The following is an 11,522-nucleotide window of genomic DNA, read 5'->3' on the forward strand; positions in this document are numbered from 1 at the left end:
CGGGGCCGCTGCAGGCGCGGCGGGGCCGGGGCTGGTGCCGGTGCCGGGGCGGCCTCGGGCTCCCGATGGTGTCTGGCGGCTGCCGGCCCCAGGCTCAGGATGGCGGCGGCGGCGGGGGGGGCCGGCCAGGAGAAGCAGCTCGCTCCGACCCTCCTCAGTTTCTTCATCTACAACCCCAAGCTGGGGCCCAAAGAGGGAGAGGTACCGGGGGCTGTCGCCGCCGGGGCTGCGGGGACAGGCGGGCACTTCCCGGCGGGGCTGGCCCTGCCCCAGGCCCGGGACCGGCCCCCGACAGAGGCGGCCGGAGCTGCGGCTTTCCCGGCCCGCAGCAGCCCCGGGGATTTGGGTGTCAGCGGGGCCGGGATCGGTCTCTGCTTCAGACCGAACAGGAGCAGTAACCGGGGGGGTTGTCACCGGCAGGGCCTGTATTGGAGATGGGGAGCTGGACAGGCAGTAACTATGTTTTACTGATGCTGTAACTTTCTCTAAAAATAACTTTCTGGACGTAGATACAATGTGGTTACTATTACTGTTACAGGTTACTGTTTAACTTCGTTAAATTCCAGTTACTGCTGAAGTTCTCTTGCTGCCGTGACCCTTAACAAGTAAACTCAAGTTCTAGTCTCTAACTTTAGAAAACAGCATATTGTGTGGCTTATGTGATAATCTTCAGCTGTAATAGTTTTTGAACAGAGCAGTGTACTCACATTCTTAGTAGTGATGGGACAGTGAGGCTGAAAGTGCCCCCAGCAAGCTCCTGGGTGACTCCAACCCGGGGCAAGCTGTTGGTGCTCTGGAGGGACCTTCGGTGAGCTGGGGAATGGGCCGGCAGGATCCTGGTGGAGCTCAGCGAAGGCAAAGTCCCGTGTGTGGGGTGAAATAATCTCACACACCATGGCAGGTCAGGGGCTGACTGGTTGGAAGCAGCTTTGCAGAACAGGACCAGGGAGTCTGGTGACCAACAGGTCGTACGTGAATCAGCAGCGCTTGTGGCAGTGGAGCCGGGTGAGCCGGGCTGTGGCTCAGCAGGGCCAGTGGAGCGATTGCTTCCCCCTCTCCAGCACGTGTGGGACTGCTGGTGGGTGCTGTGTTCCTCCAGGGCTTCCCAGGGTAGCAAAAATACTGACAAGATGAAGCAAGCCCAGTGAAAAGCTCTCGAACCAGTCTGTGGCGTACCAGGAGAGCCTTCAACTGTATTTGTGCAGCCTGAAGAACAGACGATGTGGAAGAGGGTCTGAGGGCAGTTTCACCAGCCTGAAGAATGGCTGGAGATGGTGGAGTCGGGTTCTTGAAGTGAAAGAATGAGACCTAATGGATGAAGTTCCAGCAAGGGAAATTCTGATGAGCTAGAAGAAAAACATTCTTCACAGTGAAGTGGTATAATAGGAGAGCAGGGCCTGGAAAGGTTGTGGAATTTCCATCTTTGGATATATTGAAAACATGACTGGACAAGGCCTGGAGCAATCTGAGCTGGCTTTGAAACTAGCCTTGCTTTGATCTGGCTTTGAAGCTCGCCTTGCTTTGAACTAGCTGAGAAGTGATTTCAATAGCCTTCAATTTATAAAGTATTTTGAGATATCATGGGATGACTGACTGCTTAAATGTGCTTAAATATGCTTTTATCCATTATTACAGAAGCCCATTTTGGTATAAGATAAAATTCTGCCTAGGAAATACAGGGATTAAAGTTAAAAAACAAGCAAACCGTGTGCTCAGTATTCTTTAATTCTGATTCTGTTAAAATTCATTTGCTTGGATTCTTCTTTTTTCACATTTTAGGAAGAAAAGAAGATTCTCTTCTATCACCCAAATGAAGTAGAAAAGAATGAAAAAATTAGAAATGTGGGGCTATGTGAAGCTATAGTGCAATTCACGAGGTAAGAAGTCTGATTGCATGGCTTGTTGTGTTGGCACAAGCACTGTATTTTAAATCTCTCAAGTCATATGTCTTCTTGCTGTGACTGTGTATAAGTACCTGTGTCCGCATATATGTCTTCTTTCCAGGACCTTTAGTCCAACAAAACCAGCAAAATCCCTACATACACAGAAGAACAGACAGTTTTTCCACGAACCTGAAGAAAACTTCTGGATGGTCATGGTACTTATGCATGTGATCTGCATGTTCCTAAAGCACCATCCTGCAATGTTCTCCATGCATTCTGCATTGTCTAATACCAGCCTGTTCCACTTCCTAGGTTGTACGGAATCCCATAATAGAAAAACACAAAGATGGAAAGCCAGTCTATGAATATCAGGAAGAAGAATTGCTGGTAAGACTGAACTTTCTTCTTTTTTTTTTTAATGGGTTATATTGTATTTTATGGGTACTTCCAGAAATACCTTAGTTTGATTCTTCTTGAACTGCTGTCAAATTGATTTTTCTATATATCCATATCTATCTCCATAAATGGAAAGAGGGCAAAGTACTTTCAATCAAGTTGAAAGAAGAGTACAAGACAGAGGATTATCCAGAGAACAGTTCAAGATCATCCAATAAGCATTAGCAAAATATGTAGCTATGAGACTTTAGCTTGGAATAGGTGAATATTTCTAGATTGGAATAGGTGAATATTTCTTAGGATCTGTTTGTTTAATGAAGTTCTTGCAAGATTTTAAGTCTACATATTTTTATTAGTTTTAAGTGTACATGTTACTACTTTCTTAAGACTGCTAGTAATATTTATTAATAATCTGGAAAACCAAGCAGTTCATAACTATCCTGAGATTTCTTGTCCAAACTGCAGGATCATTAGGTCTGTTTAATCATATACAGGAAGGGTATTTGGCCAGGTGGGGTAATATTTAAAAAGCTGGTTGGTTACCCCTTCCCCTGTTCATTGCAGTGTGCACTACTTCCATTCCTTATTGTGTCCTAACAAAAGGATGGGTGCCACAGGGACTCTATTTTGCCAGTTAATAGTCTTTTTGCATCTGGGTTAAGATCTTAGCCCCAAAAACCTGCTGTGGTGTCCCACCTCCTTCAGCCTTTGACCTAGGTGAAGAGAGAGCTGCCAGAAGTAGGTCCATGTTCACTGGCTGCTGGCCTCAGGGAGGGCACTATTTGTAATTGGAATCTTGGGCATGAGTTTGTAAGGTGCTTTGGGTACTAAATGTGAGGGGGGGAAGGGACTCCCTTTATTGAAACTGTACTTTATGAGTACAAAGACAGTACAAAGCATTTCTAAATGCTGACTGAAAATGCTATTTAACTTTTCAGAGATTGATTTCTCTAAATTGTGTCTTTGCTGGCTCTTTGAAAACATACATTACGTTTAGCTCAGCCAAAATACTTGTAATTCTGCCTCTGCTTCACTGATGTGCTGCTCTCTTTCCTGCAGGACAAGGTCTATAGCTCGGTCCTGCAGCAGTGCTACAGCATGTACAAGGTACAGTTAATACCAGAGGCTCCTCTTGGGAAGGGAAGAAGATCCTCATGGTACCCTTTGGGTGTGCAAGCTCATCATTGCTTTGGCATTCTCATCTCACCACTGTTATCTGCTCTCTTCCTGCAGCTGAAATGGAATTCATGGAAGAGAAAAATACAGCTCTGTGCTGGTTCAATAGCTTATTGTAATAATAAAAGCCTTCTAATTTTTGTAAAGTCCAAGTTTCATGGGCAGTTACACTAATAAGTATTTGATTTTGATGGTGTTAGCTATTATCTGCTTGAGAAACAGCCCTGGTTAAAGGCCTTTTACAAAACAAGAGCATAAGACACTTAAATGACACATAAATATTCTGCCTCTGCTGCCATATCTACCTGGACTCTGCAAATCTGAGATGTTTTTTCAATAAAGAAGGGGTACATTTGGATTGATGTGGAGTACAAATACTGAGGAATGGGAGGTGTATTGTAATCCAGCTATATTCATAGCCAAGTTACAAGAAATTATTGTAAATGATTGCCCAACTAACTGATTTTTTTTTCTTTTAACTGTTAGCTTTTCAATGGCACGTTCCTGAAGGCCATGGAAGATGGAGGTGTGAAAGGTCTAAAGGAGAGACTAGAGAAATTCTTCCATCGGGTAAGACCTTATTTTTCAGGCACATAAAGTGTGATTCTGCATTGGAAATAAGATGCAAAAATCTCCTCTAAGTGGCAGCAGTGTGACTATAAAACATAGGCAGTGGAAAACGTGTGCTGGCAACACAAAGTATCTGGGTACTCATTTTGTCAAATACTTCCTGCTTCTACTAGCTCAGTAGGTTCTTCAAGTGGAGTTGAACCACAAAGCATGGATATGGCTTGATGGAACAGCTTAGCTGTTGGATATTTTACCGAACAGAATCGTGTTCATTCTTCGGAAATTCTGTTTTGCTGTTTGAATTGGTTACTATGATACCGGTTTTGAGTTTTATTTGAGTTACTGTTGCAGAATCATTGCCTTCGGAAGGAACCTGGGAAGGTCATCCAGTTCAGCCTCCTACTCAAAGCAGGGAAACACTGTATTTAAACTCTCCTGCCCAGGGCTTTGGATGGTTGAGTCTTGAAAAGATCCAGGGGTGGAGATTCCACACCCTGCTGCACAGGGTGAAGTAGTAAATAGTTTAAATTTTTAACTTCTTCCCCCTACCACACCCCCAGGTGGAATTAGTAGTCATGCCTGAGAAGGTTAGAGGAAATATTGTCTTCATTATAACTAGTCTTCAGAATATAATTTCAAAGCTGATGTTTCAGTGAAAGAATGAAAAGCAAAATCTATTTCTGAGCCAAGAAATCAAATATTATTCATGTATTTTTCACACCAAGTAACTGACTGAATAGTCTGGCAGAATTTTGAGTTCCTACATGAAAAGTTTCATCAAGCTTTAAAAGGTGGCAGCCAAGTGCCCCCCATTTTCCTTGTTTGCACAGAAGGAAACAGGACTGCTGTCAGCAGTTAGTGCTCTTGTGGTAGAGATGTGAATCTTGAGGTCCCTGATAAGGATGGAGTGTAGACACTGCTAATGGTGTTTAAAATTTTGTTCTCCTAACAGATTTTTAAAATAACACAACATTGTGACAGTGTAAACAGAAGTACAGGCTTTGCTTGTGGACTGGGGAGGGTCTTGTTTTGTTTGTTTGTAAGACTTGTAGGCTTTAGAATAAACACCACTGGCACAAGGAGCACTTTGATGAGTTGATGTGTGCTTCTGTCTATTAAAAATAGACCATGGCAAAAGAGAAAGTAATGTATTTTTATCTTTAAAACATTGTTTTTCTTTGATGTTCCTACTGAGGATAAAACAGTAATTTCTATAGATTTGTATAACAGAAAGAAACCTAATGAAAATTTTTCTTTTTCATCAGGAAATTAGAAGAGCTTAAAAAATGTAGTCGTGCAAATTGTCTGTTATAACCCTATTGAACAAGTTAGCAACATGTTGCTGGCAGGCTTGCACTGTACTGAAACTCTGAAAAGAAATAAGACTTAGATTACAAACTGAGAGAAATCTGTCACGCTGTAATTATTACTTGTGTGTTTTTGGTGATGTGAAATGACTGTAGAGGGAGCCATTGGATAACACATCTTTCACAGAGCACTGGAGAGTGCATTAGAAATCTCTTGGTAAAGGTTACACTCTATCAAGAAAGAGAACAACAGAAAATATCTCTTCCTTTGCACATTGAAAGCTAATTATCTGCTCCCAAGACAAGCAGAACAGGAAGGATTTTCTTTCTTTGTTATTCCAGATTATTGGTGATTAGACTCAAATTTGTAATTTAAGTCTACACATTGGCAGTTTTCTGAATTCTAAAAGCCACCTATCATTGTTCTCCCAGTACTTGCAGACACTGCACTTACAGTCTTGTGATCTGCTGGATGTGTTTTGTGGAATCAGCTTCTTCCCACTGGATAAAATGACTTACTTGAAAATTCAGTCGTTTATTAATAGGATGGAAGAAAGCCTGAACATAGTCAAGTATACTGCATTCCTCTACAATGACCAGCTTATCTGGTAGGTACTTCAGTAATTCTTTTGTGTGTCTTCAACTTCTCATCCTAGAAATAAGTGTCAAAATAGAAAAGCTTTTGAATCAGTGAAAGAGTTGGATAAAAATGAGAAAACATGAGTCATGCTACCATTCAGTAGAAAAAGCATTGGTCTGAGCTTTAAAATCTCTAGCCTGTATCAAATTATTACTTCCTGGGGAGCAGCTGGAGAAGTGTCCTTGTCATCTCCATCACAAGAGCCTCTGTGAATATACACAGGTTCCTCCATAGGAATTTTTTAGTAGTGAAGGTAATTAAATTAAGGATTGGTCTTCATGTAATTCTGTACTAGAAGTTGCAATGCTTGTGAAGAGTTCTACTTAAAAATGAATTTAAGAATAGCAAACTGGATCTTTGTATAAGTATAATTTTATTTCCTTTCTGGTTTATGGCTAATTTATATGTGTTTTGAATTTAGCAAATAAACTAACATTGTAATAGAAATTAATGTTCTGGGATTGGCTCTACTGAGACACTGAAATGTTGCTGCCCTGGTTTATTATGTGCTCTGCCCGAGTTTTGGTTGGAGGAAAATGTGTGATCTGAACTGCAGCACAAACATCATTTGTGGTTTTTTTCTAGGAGTGGACTGGAGCAAGATGACATGAGAATTTTGTACAAATATCTCACAACATCTCTGTTTCCAAGGCACATGGAACCTGAGGTATTATAGTTGGGTTGGGTTTTTTTGGGCGTGAAAGTGGTTGGTTTTGGGTATTGTGTTTGTTATTTTTTCTTTTCTTCCCGTATCTCTGATCCTACTAAGGGCTAAAATACCAAGGAGAAATATCTCTCTCCTCTCTGCCTCTAAGCTGGTTTTTCTGGTGTGTCCTTTTTTGCTTCAGTTAGCAGGAAGAGATTCTCCAATACGTGCTGAAATGCCGGGAAATCTGCAGCACTATGGAAGGTGGGTCCTGTTTTACTGTCCCCATCTGCTGCTTCTTCCCTCAAGGGCAAAACCCCTGGCAGAAGTATGTGTATTTTGAGTACATACCCACACACAGTTCATTCCAGAGGGTTGCACAGTAGGTGCTGCAATGTGAAACCTAACCTCTGGAAAAAAGAGAAAATGCTTCATTAACATAACTTCACATTTATTTTTCTTCCCATTGCTCTTAATGCACTGCCTGACAAATTTGGGAATTGCTCCAGTCATTTCTTTTCAATCAGGCACTCCAGACAAAGGTGTAGATTTAATCTAGGATTTACCAATTGCTTTTCCTCTGTACTCAGCATCAGGGTGGGGAATTCTGCACTTAAGCAGCCGGGCAACATAGTTTTGAGTAATTGTGGGTTTGGACATCCTTCATCACGAGAATTCCTCTTCCTTGATTTATTGTATTCCTTTGGGATCAAGACATTGGCACACACTCCCTGTCTACGCCCCTCTCCCAAGTTTAGGTGCTTCTAGTACACCACTTCCTACACCAAACTAGTCTGGATGTACTGTTGGACAGGAAAGGAAGGAGCTTCCCCATAGCAACAAAAAAGAGGTTTTAAAGATACTCACAAATTGAAGATGGAAAGAATTTTGTTGCTGTTTCTTTGATGATCTGCACAGTTTTTCCTTAGCATTATTCTGCATTTCTGATGCTGTTTCTGTAACTCTTTGAGGCATATTTGCAAATAATCCTTAAAAAATGTAAGAGTGTTGAGATAATGTACAAAGGGCTCTATGCCTGTGTGGATAGCTGAAAACTCACTGTATTCGAATCTATTCATACACGCAAGTAATTGTTAGTTTGGAGAACACCTGTTAAACTGGAGAAACTGAAATACAGGAATTCATCTCACCTGACATGTTGAATTATTTTCTAGGTTTCTTACTGGACCTTTAAATCTTAATGATCCAGAAACAAAATGCCGTTTCCCCAAAATATTTGTTAACACTGATGACACTTACGAGGAGCTTCATTTAATTGTTTATAAGGTATTATCATTTTCTCTGCAATTCCTCCACAGAATTAGGAATCTCTGTACAATTAGGACAGTGATGTGAAGTACTTAAGAATGTATAGAAAGGTGCACAGATATGACCAGGTTAAAGCAAAGAGATGGAAAAATAACATTTCTAGCAACCAACTTTAAAGCCTGAATCCTCTTTCCCCCCCTCCTGTACCTTCTCCAAAACAAGCAGCTGTTTTATTAAAACAAAGTACCAGCCTTCAGTTGCTTTAAGTGATTTCATACCTGGCTTGAGTAGGATTAATCAATAAAATAATTTTTTTTTACATTAAATCCGAATTTCTTGAAGACATCTTTGCATAAATGCATTTTTACCAAATTTTACCTATCCCCTACCACTTAAACTGTTAACTGGGCTGATTTGAAAATCATAGCTTGACTCTGTTGTGTAGGATTGCAAAGAGATTATCCTGATGAAATGCTACCTTTCAAGTAGATTTTTTTAATTTCTTCTTTAATTTAACTGCTTCACCTGTGTGTGACCTCACAGAAGTATTGTCATTTATTTGAGGTAGTTGAGGTAACCTGTTGTAAATGGTTTTTTTGCTTTAACTTTTTTTGTTCCAGGCCATGAGTGCAGCTGTCTGCTTTATGATTGATGGTAAGTACCTGTCAGCATCACTTCTTTGGCAAGACGTAGTTAGTACAAAATACTTTCACATGCAGCTTGTTTTACTCTTGAAAAATACATTAATTCGTTATTTGAGTCTCTTTTTCATGAGTGCTTTTATCAGTCTGCTCCAATGGTTTAAGTAACTCAATTTACACACTAAATACTGCTTCAGTGAGCCACTTTCAAAATCACCCATAAGGTTGTAATTATGAGAAAAATTTGTCCTTGGACTCATACTGATGTTTAAAGAGAACAACTACAGAAAGTGTACCTTCAGCTGTGGGAAGGGAATCCCATCTCTGCCCTTCCTTTCCCTGGCACAGCTTCGATCCCGCCCACGCTGGAGTTCTGCCGGAAGCTGGACAGCATTGTTGGGCCTCAGCTCACCGTGCTGGCATCAGACATTTGTGAACAATACAACATCAACAAGAGGATATCGGGGTTTGTACCACACTTCCTGCTGCATTCCCTCATTACATGCTGAAAAGTTAGGTTGAATGAACTGCTTAAATAACAATATGAGCCCAGATTTTGAAAGTATTGGGTTAACTGTGTACTTAGAACAATGTTTATAGTGTTTGTCTGCCTTTCTGCACCCTAAGTGTTTATGAAGTGCATGTCCTTGCATGCTTAGGTCCCCCTGAAGAAAGAACATAGATGTTACTAATTTAGGAACGAGTGTTAATTGTGTGGCTGAAATCTTTTTCCTCCACGTGCATAATTGTTGGAGAGAAAATAATGTAAATACTAAGGCAAATATGACCATTACCAATTGACATTCTGCCTCCTCCTGCCCCAGCTGTCAGCAAATCATTCAGATGGAACTTCTTTCATATGTGCACTGAAATGAACTGACAAGTCTTCTGACACCTCTCCCCCATGTTGAGGTAGAGAAGTAGCAGTTCCCTCAAAATTTTAACTTCAGTTTATACTGTCTAGCTTTTCTTGAGGAAAACAGAATCTCATAATGTTCACAAATACCCCTCTGGCCAGTAGAAGTTTAAAAAGTTTTAAGTTTAAGAAGTTTTAAGTCTAAAAAATAAATTAAAAATATCACTGTCTTTGCCCACATCCTCCTTCATGCAGATTTCCTTTGAATTCTGCTTTCCCAGGCTGCTGTTCTGTGTAATGTTCAAAAAACAGCATTTTTCACATCAAGTGGTCACTGACTGCTGGCTCTGACTATTGCCTTAGGAACAAGGCTTGGACAGTGTAACTCTTCACTCAGTTACAAACAGAAAAGCAAAATGAAGGTTTAGGTACCAGAACAACTCCTGTTTAACAATTTCAAACGGGGATTTTAGTGAGTGGATTATTTGGTTACAACAGAAGCTTTACAGCTGAGGACTTGACCTGCCATAAAATTGTATCTATTTTTCAATAGATGTGTTAGCTGGGGAAGCAAGAACAGTATCACATATGGCAACAAAGGAGGAATTCAACCAAAGATAGGTGTGGGAGTGAACTCATTCCGTGGTAGCTTCCCAAATCAGCAAAATCGCACGGGATAGAATAGGATGTGCTTGAAATTGTGCCAATCTACTAAATCATTAAACTTGGGCTTTTTAAATGTCATCTGGGACTGGCTTTGGCAGCTTTAACTCTTTAAAAGTTTAATGCCATGGTGTCCTGAAAACATGATCCAGTTTCTTGACACTGATGCATGTGGGTGACGGAGAGCAGGGGTATCTGGTTGTTTGCTGAGATGAGTGGTGTCATCACAGTATCTCCCTGGTCCTAAATAATGCATTGCCTCAAGTACCAATTGCTGTAGCCAGTTTTTGCATATCTGAATTTGTTGTGGCTTCTACCAAAACTACACCTCTAAGTGACAGTTTTTATATTAAGTACATAAAAGTGGAAATGGAGGAACACTGCCAAGGCTTTGAAAATAGTCTCTTGCTTGGCCCACACAAATGCTGGGGGCAAATCTAAGTGCCTGAATCAGGGAAGAATTTGTTCTCTGGGTTGTAACCAATAACAAAGACATGAATGGAAGATGACTTACTGATCAAAGTAAAGACTGAGCACCCATTCAAATCAGAGGGGACTGGCCTAGGGGAGAGCAGCAAGGGAACAAAATTCTGAGCAACTGAAAAAAATTCTTGAAAATTTTGCTCAGTTGAAAATTCTTTTTAACTGAGCAAAACCAGCTCATTAGAAAAATGCAAATGAATTACTACTGTGAAGGGGGACAAGGCCTTTAGACTCCCCTGTGTCTGTTTACTGGCAGCCTAAGCAGCAGAAGGGGAAACATTGGCTGGTTCTGCAGGCTCGTTTGTGTTTTGTTTTGTTTTGTTTTTTTAAAGTGTGTTAAAATGAAGTGCAATCCCACAAGCCTTAAAACACTTGGGTCTCTTCAATGTGAAGATGACTTCAGGCTGTCTAAGCTTTGCACTGCTCACTACCCATTGTCTTTGAAGCCTGTGGTTATACAACATGTCAGTATTCACAAATCACTTTTTTTTTTCTTTTTACATCTTCCTAGGGCTGAGAAGGAACCTCAGTTTAAGTTTATCTATTTCAATCACATGAACCTGGCAGAGAAAAGTACCATTCACATGAGGAAAACACCCAGTGTATCACTTGCATCTGTTCACCCCGACCTCATGAAGATTCTCGGTGACATCAACAGTGACTTCTCCAGGTAATGCTTAACTATTTAATAGTCTGTAACTCCTACTGTCAATTAGATTTTTTTTTTCCAAATGACTGAAGCTTTCCAGTCTTTTTTGTTGATGGTTGGCAGTTCATGTTTGGTATTTTGTGTTGGTTTAGAAGCAGTCCATCTTAAACTGAATTTCTAGTGTCCTTTTAAAAAAATAACTTAGAAGAGGGCCAGGGCCTCTATCCAAGAAAATATCTAATCTGTTGGAGGCTTCAGAGTAGTCATAACAAATGGGATGGGAAGCACTAAAGTCTGACTAATCTGGGGAAGTAGTATAAAGGACAGGGAAAGCTGCTTGTGC

General features: G+C 40.8%; 1 protein-coding gene and 1 long non-coding RNA gene across 2 annotated transcripts in view; one reads left to right on the forward strand and one right to left on the reverse strand.

Annotated features, from left to right (window-relative positions):
* LOC113990677 overlaps nucleotides 1-1,021 on the reverse strand; it is a 59,342-nt gene extending 58,321 nt beyond the window's left edge. The window contains exon 1 of the long non-coding RNA XR_005567205.1: nucleotides 708-1,021. This is a non-coding gene — a long non-coding RNA (uncharacterized LOC113990677). The remainder of the gene's footprint in view (nucleotides 1-707) is intronic.
* CCZ1 (CCZ1 homolog, vacuolar protein trafficking and biogenesis associated) overlaps nucleotides 1-11,522 on the forward strand; it is a 13,821-nt gene continuing 2,299 nt past the window's right edge. The window contains exons 1-13 of the mRNA XM_027726280.2: nucleotides 1-201; nucleotides 1,780-1,877; nucleotides 2,005-2,098; nucleotides 2,196-2,270; nucleotides 3,339-3,386; nucleotides 3,942-4,025; nucleotides 5,765-5,940; nucleotides 6,558-6,639; nucleotides 6,821-6,882; nucleotides 7,794-7,905; nucleotides 8,508-8,541; nucleotides 8,877-8,994; nucleotides 11,042-11,200. Coding sequence (XP_027582081.1) covers nucleotides 100-201; nucleotides 1,780-1,877; nucleotides 2,005-2,098; nucleotides 2,196-2,270; nucleotides 3,339-3,386; nucleotides 3,942-4,025; nucleotides 5,765-5,940; nucleotides 6,558-6,639; nucleotides 6,821-6,882; nucleotides 7,794-7,905; nucleotides 8,508-8,541; nucleotides 8,877-8,994; nucleotides 11,042-11,200 — 1,244 coding nt within the window. The 5' untranslated portion in view covers nucleotides 1-99. The remainder of the gene's footprint in view (nucleotides 202-1,779; nucleotides 1,878-2,004; nucleotides 2,099-2,195; nucleotides 2,271-3,338; nucleotides 3,387-3,941; nucleotides 4,026-5,764; nucleotides 5,941-6,557; nucleotides 6,640-6,820; nucleotides 6,883-7,793; nucleotides 7,906-8,507; nucleotides 8,542-8,876; nucleotides 8,995-11,041; nucleotides 11,201-11,522) is intronic.

Source organism: Pipra filicauda, unplaced genomic scaffold (genome assembly GCF_003945595.2).
Source record: "Pipra filicauda isolate LSUMZ 115617 unplaced genomic scaffold, ASM394559v2 scaffold129_size2064235_pilon, whole genome shotgun sequence".
Taxonomy (NCBI): domain Eukaryota; kingdom Metazoa; phylum Chordata; class Aves; order Passeriformes; family Pipridae; genus Pipra; species Pipra filicauda.